We start from the raw sequence: 12,052 nt of genomic DNA, 5'->3' as shown, positions 1-12,052 counted from the left end.
CATCTAAAGAGATTTTTTTTTTTAACATGACATTTTCAGGAATGGGATATGCTTTCTCTTTCCAGACAATAATGGTTGTAGCTCTAAGATCTTGATTTATGCTATGCAGCATCTTTTTCCTTGAGAATTCCCATCAAGGATCTTTCAAAAAAATAACAGATATACATTGTTCTGCTGTTCTGGCACTTGTGTCTTGTGCCATATATAATTGCGTATACTAAAAGTCACTTGTGTCATATAAATTTTGTAGAGAAACAGTGGAAAAATAGGGGACCTCTATCTTTTAAATGAGATAAAATTAAATTATTTTGAATTAGGAACTCTTCTACTGTGATTCTGGTGACAGGAAACACCAGCTATGACAATCTTGTGAGGAAACCTGGGAGAGAAACTCGTGGGTGGCAAGGAGCACAGCAGTGAGAACTGCTCAGCTCCCAAAACCATACTCGCCTCTCATCTGTGGTTAAATGGGCAGACAGCAAAGCATGTGTTTTCTCCAGAGGCAATTCCCACACATATTTTGAGGTAAAGGAAAGGGCTGAGCCCTAATATTAAGTGATTTCTCTCTCGAGGGCTGGAGATAGCCTTTCCCCATTAATAGATATCTCTTTCCTCCTCTCTATCACCGCATTAATATGTGAAGGAAATAGAACAGAATTTTTTGTCTTAGCCTTATTAAAAGATATTAGCAGGTTTGTACATGAAGAAAAATATTTTGCCCCATTTTAGACACATGTGATCACTTTGTCTGAATAACCAGTTTCTGAACATCCTTAACTTTAACACAAAGTCTTTTCGGTAATATTCATTGGTTGTATGCTTAATTGTAAAACAGTGTTCTTCCTATTGTTTTATAACATAGAATGTTCATAAATACATGCTCAATAATCAGAGGGAATGCCAATGTTAAGGGAGATTTGACTTACGTATTTGCAAATTTGCTATTGTTGTAAAGTGAAATATTGAGGCCATAATTTTTTATTAGAACATGGTAATGAGATGCTTAATGAGTGAAGCAAAATTACAGCTAAGCAAACTCAAATTTTCCTACTTTGTGATACAAACTGGTAGTAGTGAGTAGTAGAGATAAGAACGAATTATGTGAGCTTTTTTCTTTCTTTGACATTCATTGAAGTCAAACATTTAATCAACTAGTAACAGCTTATCTGCCTAGATGATATACTTAATTGTCAATGACAATTTTCCTGCTAGGAGTTGGATGCTGAGCTATTGTACAAGAAAGTTTCCACAACCAGGCTGAATGCTGTTTTCAGTACTGTTCTGTTTCATAGAACAGTCTTGAAAAAACACCCCTTGAAATACAAAAAAAATCTATTTTAGTGAATGACAATTCTATTTTGGAGAATTCCAACTTGGCCTGGTTTTGAAGAGCAGAAAACCTGATCCACAAAATAGCTCAGATCTCAAAAATGTCTTTAAAGTAAATATTTAAGTAACAAAGTCTAAATTTGATCTGTAAAGAACCTTTCAGATTTGCCCAGGAGTCTGAATTATCCCTACTGAATTTCCTCATTCCTCAAAGCTCTGCTTTTCTGGCTGTCCCCAGCTTGGTCCATCTTCTCAGGCTCAGCAATGTGATGTCTGTTTGTTTTGCACCAAGTACCTGTCAGTACTTGTTTGAAATTCAGGTTTGGCCTGCATCTGACCAGCCTCTCTCTCCTAATCCAGGAAGTGTATTTTTACCACCTCTGCCATGTGCCTGCTGCATTGCTCCATATACAAAATGTATTCCATGTTTTCCAGTCTTACTCTCTATTAGTTTATGAAAATGAAAATCAGGTTCAATGGCTGATTGCATTGCACAGTCTACAAATGCTGCTGGTCTGCAACATCGTACAGTGTACAGGAGACTGAGTTCTTGCTGCTCCCTTTCCCCAGGGCAGGATATTCTATATATGGGTGACAAATTTGAGACAATTTTTTTGAAATTTTCTCTTTTTGTAACTTGCATTTCTTTGTAAAATTCGGTGGAAACCAGACATGTAGTTCAAAATTAGCAAGAGTAATGGAAATAGAGGAACAGGGCATTTCAGATGGGTTATTTCTTTTGAAACTAATCTAATATTATGAGGGGCTCCTGTTTTTTACATCATATAAAAATTGGTTTGTTTAGAGCGTGTGAGCAAGAATTGAGAAATGTGCACTTGGCTTCAATTTTCTCTTCTGTCAGATGGAGCACCCCAGCTCTTTTGGACGTGTTCTGTGTCATAGGGAAATTACAGACTTTTTGACCATCAGGTGCAATGTGTTTTAAAACCTATGCATAATAATCTTCAGTTTCCTTGTATCCATTTTAGCCTTGGCTCGACTGCTTCATCAGTAGCGCATTCCTAGAGAATATAATTTACATAGGATGATACTCTCCACAAAACCTGGACAAGAATGTTCTTCCCTAAGATGGAACATAGTGTTACTAGGCCAGCTCCTTAAAGCACCTATTGTCTAGTCTCATTCAGGTGTTGTTTCACTTCAGGTTATTGAAATGTTATTTGTTGGGTTTTTTTGGAAGATAGAGAAAGTGTCATGTATAAATTCTTAATTGTTTGATTATGACACCATAATGATATTTTCATTCATTCAACAAAACAATACAAGTGACAAAGATTTTTAAATGAAAATTTCTTAACTGTTTGGGTAACTTCTGCATCCGTAGGTGGGTTTCCTGAGGTCTTTCTGTTCCTGTTATTCCTAGAACAACTCATACTTTAAGTATTGTAAATATTTAGAATCCTCTATGACGTTTGATAGCATATCTTACCCAAGTCTTTGAAAGACCTTGGCCTGAAATCTTTCAAAACTTAATTTCAAAATAAAGACATTCAGTGTAAGCATCAGGGTATGGCAGAGAAGCCACATGGACCAGTTTTCTTGATTTAATCAGAATTGCTCTCTGTGTGGGGCTACATTTTTCAACTCCTGTAATTCTTTCAGTGTACTTAGAGAATCAAAACACAGCCTTGCTATGGTAGCTGGAACATCTATGAACTTTTCTTTTATTTCATGTGAAATAGGCATGTAATACTAATGATTAAATTTGGTTCATCTGCAAAGTGGTATATGCATGCTGTCTAAATGTAGGCATATTACAGTCAGCAGTGGCTTTCAAGGGCAGTTACAGTGTTCCTTTTCTGAAAATCTTTCAGAGGCTTAATTAGCCAGAGCACCTACCAGTAGATACCAGAAGTCAAATAGACTAAATTTACTCATCCTCTTAATGTTCCTTCATAGTCATAGTAACTATTGCTATCATTACTAGAGTTAATAAATATAACAATACTTTAACTTAGTAGTAAAAATATAATTGGAAAATGGTCTGTTCAATTTATTTAAACCATTCTTTTATTTTAAATGGGATCAGGTATTTTACTGGTTCATGTGTTACAATTATTTGAAATGAAAAATAGTGTTTGTGTTACTCAGTAATTGGTTATACACGTGTCATAATGCTTCAGGTGTTCTAGAAACTGTTCATTCTTTATTGCTCTTCTCCAATCTGGCCTGTGTATCTATTAAAAGTGGGATATTGTTTGGTTTTTTTTTTAAACTGTAATGATTGGTAAAGGTGTGTAAGCCAGATCTAGCTCATCAAGTACCCAGGTAGCCTCCTGATCACAAGCCCTTACTCTGTGACTTTAAGGCTTCCTCCACATCTGTTGCTAAAGTTCAATTGCTGCATAATTGTATGAACAGACCTGAGCTAGGCTCCATTTGTTGGTTACATTTTGTCCATGTGCTAAATGCATTCCTGCTTGCACAACAAGGGAGAAACGTGATCTGTGATGACCAGATTTGGGGAGTAGAGAATGCTAGAGGAATGCAAAGGCAGGTGGACATTAGGAAGTTACCATTTATGACTGTACAGTAAGCATGGTTAAATATTGCCAAATGCAATTACTGATTCCTGTTTTGGCTAGGTTTCCCTTAATGTGACAAATTTTTAAAAGGAGGCACAGAGAAGGTACTTTCCTAATAGAATATTCTTTCTGGATATTTGAACTTTGAAGGACAAAAGCTTTTGGCAGCCAAAATCACAGATCTCACTACAAGCCTTAGCCACATACTGGCACAGTATTTTCACTTCACCTTATAAAGATAAGCACCCATATTAATACTGTGGTCAGATAAAAGATTTTCAGAACTTCAGAATAATAAGAAACAAGAGTCACAGGAAAAACTCTTCTGAAAATTTCATTGATATATATTATAAGGTGTTTAAAGATGAACTTTGGCATTTGTGCTTTCTTACTAGGGTTCTTAATTGTAACATACCTGCTGCGTGTGGGTTTGTATTACACTGGGCCTTCTCACTGAGTTATTTACCAGATTTTCAATTTTTTTTTTTTTTTTGCATTGTGAAATTCCTTTTGGAGGCTTATTTTTTTCTTCCTCCGATGCTCAGGGGAAAAAAAGGCAAGAGAAAATGCAGAGCAAATCTTGCTAATTTCCATTTCTTTGCTTTTATTTTACAGGAGACACATGAAATTGTGGCTATCAAGAAATTCAAAGACAGTGAAGGTAACCTTTTCTGCTGCATGATCTTTCATGTCAGTAACTACGTTGTTAATATCTCTCCAGTTAAAATATGAAGTCTTGTATGGCAAGATATGATTTTAAAAAAGATAATGATTTATTAGCTCTGTGAATATTCAAGATACTTGATCCTTCATACCTTCCTAGAGACTTTATTATACACTCTAATTAGATAACTACTTTTCCTTCTTTTATGCATCTGTCTAAGGATGTCTGAGATTGTGGTGCTGTGCATGATAGTGAGATCTACCATTTGGAGATCAGATGTGACCAGAACATGTAAAAATCTCCTCTTGTGATAGTGGCTTGCAGAGTCCTTGGGCTTTATCACCCTTCATCTGTGAGAAGGGATCTAAATGTCAGGACAGCTTGCAGTTGTGAACAGAGGAGACTGAAAGAAGTCATTGAGAAGTTCAGTCACATGAAGATAAATCTGGGAGCTCTCAAGGATCCATGGGAGGAGCTGGGTGGTGAGACAGCAGCTCTGTCCTCACTGCAGTGGACCTCAGTCTCCTCAGGAGACTTGCTCTTTGCCCCCTCACAGCAGACCCTGTGTACTCTGCAGTGTTGTTGAGTTTGCTGAGAGGGAGGAAGAGCCAACTTCTGCAAGGCTTAGAGTTGCTGGCAAAGAGGGTGGCAGAAAGCAGGACACACAGAAATTACACTGAGTGCTGCACACCCCCATTCCTCACCCAACAGTAATGAACCCAAAGAACTGTACAAGACAAGAGTGGCTCTCTGACCCACACTTGTTGGGGGAATCACCATATCCTATCACCATATCCTACTACAGGCAACACTGGCAATCAGCCATGAGAGCAGCTATATACCTTGTGTCCAACATAAGTCAGCCCTGAGCCCCAAAGGGCTGGACAAACAGAAGGAGAAGACAAGTATGAAGTACAAGAGGAGTCATCCTGGTCTGATGTGATGCTGCTGTGGTTTGCTGTGGACTGGGGCTTTAGCTGAAAGTTAGCAATGTTGTTTAAAGAAACAGCAGTCACTCCATTTCAGCAAACTTTCATTTTTGCTCTTCCTACAGGATTGCTGGTGGCCATGGAGGTGTTGTTGGCTACAAGGGCTGTAATTTTCAGAGTCAGTCAGACACAGCAAAATCTGATTTGTGTCTTGTTTTGCACAATGCAAACTCTGCTTTGCACATCATTTTCCCAGACACTTGACAAATATATTTGATAAGTGTTTTAGCTCTGCTATTCAGAAATCTGTTTTAAATCCCTGAAAAAAAACATAGAAGATAATTTAATTGCGATGACCATCTCATGGAGTCATGAGAGTATCTCACAATTGCTTTTTGGAACTTGCCGTGGCTATTCAGGACAGATCCTAGGCAGTAAATCTCACTATTTAAGACCTAAACAGGATCATTGTATTAGCTTGTCTACCAAAAAAATGAAAACAAAAAGTACAACACTGCCATTAGGTCTGGCTCTCCAAGGGTATGACATAATATCAGTTTACATGACTGATGACTGCTTTTCAGATTTGTAGCTAGTTGTTTACGAGTTTCTGGAAATGTGACAGAAGTTCTTTTGATGGATTTGATTCAGACCATTTCACATCTGTCTTGTTAATATGGTAGTTCATTAGAAATTTGAATATACTGTAATTGTTTCTATTGACATTTTTGTTTCACTGAATTTTTGCTGTTGTTTGACATATGAATACTAAATGTGCTGGAAAGTGACTGTCTTGTTATAGATGAGATTATGCAATCAGGCTGATGCAAGCCAACACCAAGCACTCAGTTTTAAAATGAAAAGATTTAGATTACTCTAAATTATATATTTTTTAATCAAAACATTTGTGATGATAGTATTTTGTTTTCCTATTCCCTCCTGCTGCACTTCAATTTTTTATTTTCCCCTCTCTCTTCAGATGATGATTAATGTGTTTGCATGACCAGTGTTAGTCGCTCTCCCCTACAAACTTGTTTTTGCCTTTGCCTTGGAAAAACAATTTCTCTTCCTTGTTTCTTCTTCCTCTGTCTCTGTCTTTGTGGTCCAAGATCTGCAAATGTGATTTATCTTTGAATTTGTGCAAGCATTTTTGATTTAATAACTCTCTGTTGTGGCTAACAGTTCTAGGAGATTAAGTATGCTGTTTCTATATGTGCATGAGCAAATTTACTGAATTAATGGATTTCATTCTACTAAGTGAAGAATAAAACATACATAGAAGGTTTACTTCACATATCATTGCTGGTATCCTTTAGAACCCAGTTAGTTCAGGGCCCCTTAATGTTACGCAGTGTGTGAAGCATTACTGAAGCACTCCTCCTTTCTTGAACACCTTTCAGACAATTAAATTGTCAAATCAGTTAAATTAAAATTAAACGAAATTGACAAAACAGTTACATTTCTTGACATCTCTGAATTAGATTCAGGACTGTTGCATCAATGCTTTACTGTCTTCTGTGGCTGCTACACTGGTCTGGCATTGCTGAATTTCCTTTGAAAGCCATATGGGGGACATACAGGACTCACAAACCTGTACTTCAGTCTTAAAATTTGTCATGGCTTTTGGGAAATAAAATTATTTTATTATTATATTGTAATACATTTAGTTGACATTGTTCAAAGATGAGCTTTGCATTCCAGTGTTTCTGCTGAGGACAGACTAAGCTTCCCAGTGCTTTATGTGTGTGATGTGTGTTTGTTGGGTAGAGCATGTACACGCACATGGATGTTTTTTGAAGCATATTAGTTCCCTTCATAATAAAAAAAAAGATACAAATGCAAATGATTCATTTCTGATGACCTTTTCTGCCACAGAAAATCTAGATGATAGTGATGGGTAGTCTGTGAGGGTTGCATAATAAGCACAGTCATCATTTACCTCTCTTCCAGTGCAGAAGTATGCAAATAGCAGAGTCCACACTGGAAAATAAGCTTTTTTCTCTGTAATGTCTAAAACCAGAGAATTTAATCAGGGGTTCAAAATAAATCTTTATAACACTTGTTACTTGGACGGTTTGTTTTGTTTTTTAATCAGCTTACTCTGTCACTTTTACTTCGCACTCTAGAAAATGAAGAAGTCAAAGAAACCACTTTACGAGAGCTTAAAATGCTTCGCACTTTGAAACAGGAAAACATTGTGGAGCTGAAGGAAGCCTTCAGAAGAAGAGGAAAATTATACTTAGTTTTTGAATATGTGGAAAAAGTGAGTTGAGTTTGTAGTATCCTTGTGACAGTTAAATCATCAGCTTAATGAAAATGTCCTTAAAATTGCTTTTATTTTTAAAAATTAAACTATCCTTATCTCTAAAGAGAAGCAGCAGAAACTTTAATACAAGTTGTAATTAGACATCTGTTGTGAAACAGCGACGCTGATTATTGTTGGTTTTACCTCATGTGTTGGTATTTTTCAAAAAAAATTCTTCCATACATGAACGCCAACATGTACAAATTATGCAGACTGGAATACATATGATTTGAAGAAAAATTTCCATCTGAACTCTTTAATCCAGTTTAATTGTAAAGCTGGATAACTGTCCTGCGTTATGTTGTGTAATGAGTCTTGACGTAGTCTTTCAAAACAAGATCATAGACTTTTGACCTTGTAATCTCTTTCAACTTTCTCCACCCTTCCCTGTTAAAAATAGGATTTGTTTGTGTATTTCTGTAACAAGGCCACTATCAATAGTTGCTTAGAGGGATTTGGCAAAGACCACTGTCATTAACTCCAATCCTGACCTCATTTTGAAACTATTCCAAAATTTCCTTAGATTGGCCTACTACTGCCAAGCATCCTGATCTGTTTCCAGGGAGAAACAACCTAGAGCAGATTGGTCTTTTGTCATTTTTGCAAGCTTCCTGATGAAGGTAGACCTTCCTTCTGAATTCTAACCATTTAGCATTTATTCATGGAAACAATTAGATGGTATTTAGATATGCAGAGTAAAAGAAAATGCAAGTTTAAATGTGTCCATAGCCTTTCATGAGATACTGTTCCCTTGACTGAAATTTTCATTTAATATCCTGCCAGTGTGGTGTTGCAGTCTAGCTGAGCGCTAGTTGTCTGCAGTTAATTTTCTCTCATCTAAAAATTTCTCACCATAAATGCTGTGTCTCCTTTACCTCAGTTGACAGCTTATTTTGTCATATAACTTTACTGCATAATGTAAGGTGACCTATATTAGCCCACAATTTGGCAGAAATTAGATTTGGTTTTCACCAGCAGATCAGCAGCTTCTAATGGGTGGATCTTACTTAGATCTAATGTTGAAAGCTTGACTTGTTTCACCCATGTTCCTTGTAATTGTTCCAGACACATGGAATGTCTTTGATCATGCACCAACTTAGAACATACATTTAATTTTCTGTTGTACTTGCCTTGGCTAAGCTGTCTGTAGAAGTGGGTTGAAAGAGCAGCATAAGTAAAAGACATCTAATTTATCTGATAAGGGGTATATATTTAAAAACTGGTTAATATTGGTAAAAACACCAGGCTGCAATATCTAACATTATTTGTATCAGAATAAAAGAATTTTATGATAAAGGTAGGTATCATGTAGGTTTGTGCATAATGTCATTTTTATATTTATGTTCACCTTTTGTTTCAGTTAAACTTGGAAGTCCATGAACATTTCTTACTTTCAAAAATGTTAAGTAGTATCCACCATGGCTTCTTTGAAGACCAGGATGTTCCTGTATTCTTTGGATGAGGGGAGAATAGAAGGAATTAAATAAAATGTGGTGTTACAGGCTAATTTTTCGTTTAACTGGTGATGAGCACTTTGTGTCCTTTGTGGAATCTTAACTCTGCAATACTGAAATCCAGATTACTTAAATTCACATTTAGTCTAATCTCCTTTATTCATCATCCCCTTAGTTAATGTCTTCATACAGGATTATGTCTTGCTGTGTTGATGCTATTTTGTTTTGTATTTGTAACACTATCTTCTTGACTTGCTTATCCAGATCCACAGCCTCTGTGTGGACAAGAATCTAACTAAAATCAATATGGTTTCCTAGCAGAAAATTCCTTTCCTCAGATCTGAAGTGTGTCTAAGAAAACTTACACCCAGGAACATAATTTCCAGTATTTATTCCTGCATGGCAAAACTGAGAAATGTTTACAAATATCACCAAAATCTCTACTGTTTTATATATTTCTGTTTATTAAAACATCTTTTAAGAGAAACCTCAAAAATTTTACTATACAGCTAAAGAAAACGTTTGTCAAAGACAAGGTAAATTTATTTTAAATGAAAAATCTACAAATGCTCAAATCCATAACTAAATTAGTTGTGTAAGGCAATACAGCCAAAATACTTCTGTTTCAGTGTTCAGTAAATAAGACTTTACTCTCCTCAAGTGGGCTGCTGATGCCCATTATTAGTTCAGAAATCAGCCTACAAACTTCATTGTACTTCTAATTGTGCAAAATTAGAGACATTTGCTAACATAACGGGTATCTAAGTGCTCTTTTTCAAGGAGGAAATTTACTAGTATAAACAGTAAGTTTATTTTCTTCCCTATTTATATCCATAAAACAGTTGATCTGGCCATAGTTACAGTAGTGCCAAGATGTCCAAGATCACTATAGCTGATCTATAGCTATAGGATACTCCCTAGGATTCTCTATTTATGCCCCTGTGAGCCATTTTTATATCTGTTACTTCATTTGCACTAGGAGGCTTGTGTTGTTTTATACCCATTCGTATACAGATAGTTTGTGATTCATCATGGCCCTGCAGTGTCAAAGTGGCAGAACTAATTTAATGAAGGAAAAAGTCTGTTAAAGCATTGATGAATGTTTACAAAATGCTTTGATTAGCTCAGCTATTCATATGGCTACACTGACCTGGTGTTTCTGTTAAGGCAACATTTTATAACTAAATTACTTTCTAGGTGTTTTAGGAAAAGTGGTTTGATGACAGTCTTTTGAGGACTTGTGGTATATTTGTGCTTCACTCTGTCGAATTATTGTCTTCACAAGTGTTTTCTCTAGAATGAAAACAGCTGGGAGAATGCTTATGATTAAAATTCACTTATTGAATGTTAAACTACTGATTTTCCATGGCTGGGCTCTGTAGCCAAATGTGTTGCTTCGGAAGGCTGAAAGCATGTTATCTTCCAGCAACTGGAGTATAGCTCTTTTAAATAATGTGTCTTTTAAACATTTAGAATATGCTGGAATTGCTAGAAGAAATGCCAAATGGAGTTCCACCAGAAAAGGTGAAAAGCTACATCTACCAGCTAATTAAAGCAATTCATTGGTGTCACAAGAATGATATTGTTCATAGAGGTAAGTGTGTAGTTCTCCACATGGAATAAGCCCCTTTCTAAAGGGAAACGTGTTACAGCTTGCAGTAATTTGCATTTAAAATAAATATAAGCAATTGCTTTATATCAGCAGGGGAAAAAAAAGTAAATTTGGCTGGCTCTTAAGTCTGCTGCGTGACTTCAGATAATTTTTAAACTAAATTTATCTACATATAAAGTTTGCTGTCCATTGTCTTTGGGAATGATGTAGAGATTGTAACATAAGCACAGCAAACTGAAAGTGCAGTAACAGACATTGTCTAAGAAAAAGGAATTTTTTAAACTTTTCATGATGCTCAATCATTTCATTTTTGAATCTAATAATTAGAAGAAAACTTGGTCCCCCATGTTTTACATTTTAAGGCAGTTCCTCCCAGCTCCCCTGATTTTCTGCTCTGTATATTTATTTTCTCCCTAAGCTTCAAGCACTTAGAGTACATATCTTGATGTATGACTGTATCTAGTTTTACGTATTTTATCCTCATTCAATAAAATTGTATTTTGCTTTGTGACTTTGGAAGAGTAACATTTCTAATTAATGTTTCCAATAAGATAAATTTCTCATATAGTATGCTTTCTATATTTAAGACCAGCAAGATTCTGAAAATATTTTCAAAATATAGTTTGAAAAATGTACCATCTGTATAAGAATAAAAAAAGGGCTTAAAACTAGACAAGACATTTTTTCTAAACAAATTACAAGAGTTGATCAAGATGCTCATTATAACAGAAGATGTTGAGCACACCATACTTAATATTTTATTGGTTAACTGGTTAATTGAGTATCAATTCTTTTATTTTGCAATATGAAATATGGATATTTGTTTTCTGCCCAGGAATATCTGCAAGCACATTTTATCTTTCCATATTTTGTTGGGAAACACTTTAAAAGACTTCAAAAGGCAAAAATTAATTCTGCCTGTTTAGAAACTGAAATGCTGGAAGCTGTTTCAGCAGTTGCTCTTGTAATGCTTCATTTATGATTTCATGAATATCTCTAAATAAGTTATAATGAAATAATATTTGTTGACAAAGTCCAAAATTAAAGAGAAATTAACAGCTTTTTTTTTTCTCACTCTCTCTGATATGTCAGATATCAAACCAGAGAATCTCTTAATAAGCCACAATGATGTTCTGAAGTTATGTGACTTTGGTAAGTTTGATAGATACCTGCTGCTTACCTTTTTAAAGAAAATATCTTTTAGTGGAGTTTT

At 35.6% G+C, this 12,052-nt stretch overlaps 1 protein-coding gene across 4 annotated transcripts in view; it reads left to right on the top strand.

Annotated features, from left to right (window-relative positions):
* The window catches only part of CDKL5 (cyclin dependent kinase like 5), a 144,700-nt gene that overhangs the window by 73,385 nt on the left and 59,263 nt on the right, over positions 1-12,052 (top strand). For all 4 annotated transcript variants that reach the window (XR_014849815.1, XM_085051195.1, XM_085051176.1 and 1 more), the window contains exons 4-7: positions 4,491-4,536; positions 7,595-7,731; positions 10,701-10,821; positions 11,932-11,991. Coding sequence is in view for 3 of the 4 variants with exons in the window: in XM_085051195.1 (XP_084907321.1) it covers positions 4,491-4,536; positions 7,595-7,731; positions 10,701-10,821; positions 11,932-11,991 (364 nt within the window). In the remaining variant the exon portion in view is untranslated. The remainder of the gene's footprint in view (positions 1-4,490; positions 4,537-7,594; positions 7,732-10,700; positions 10,822-11,931; positions 11,992-12,052) is intronic.

This window comes from Lichenostomus cassidix, chromosome 1, assembly GCF_008360975.1.
Source record: "Lichenostomus cassidix isolate B80296 chromosome 1, HeHo_3.0, whole genome shotgun sequence".
In the NCBI taxonomy this organism is placed as follows: domain Eukaryota; kingdom Metazoa; phylum Chordata; class Aves; order Passeriformes; family Meliphagidae; genus Lichenostomus; species Lichenostomus cassidix.
The sequence above is the reverse complement of the archived record's forward strand: the minus strand, read 5'-3'. Positions and strand labels throughout refer to the sequence as shown.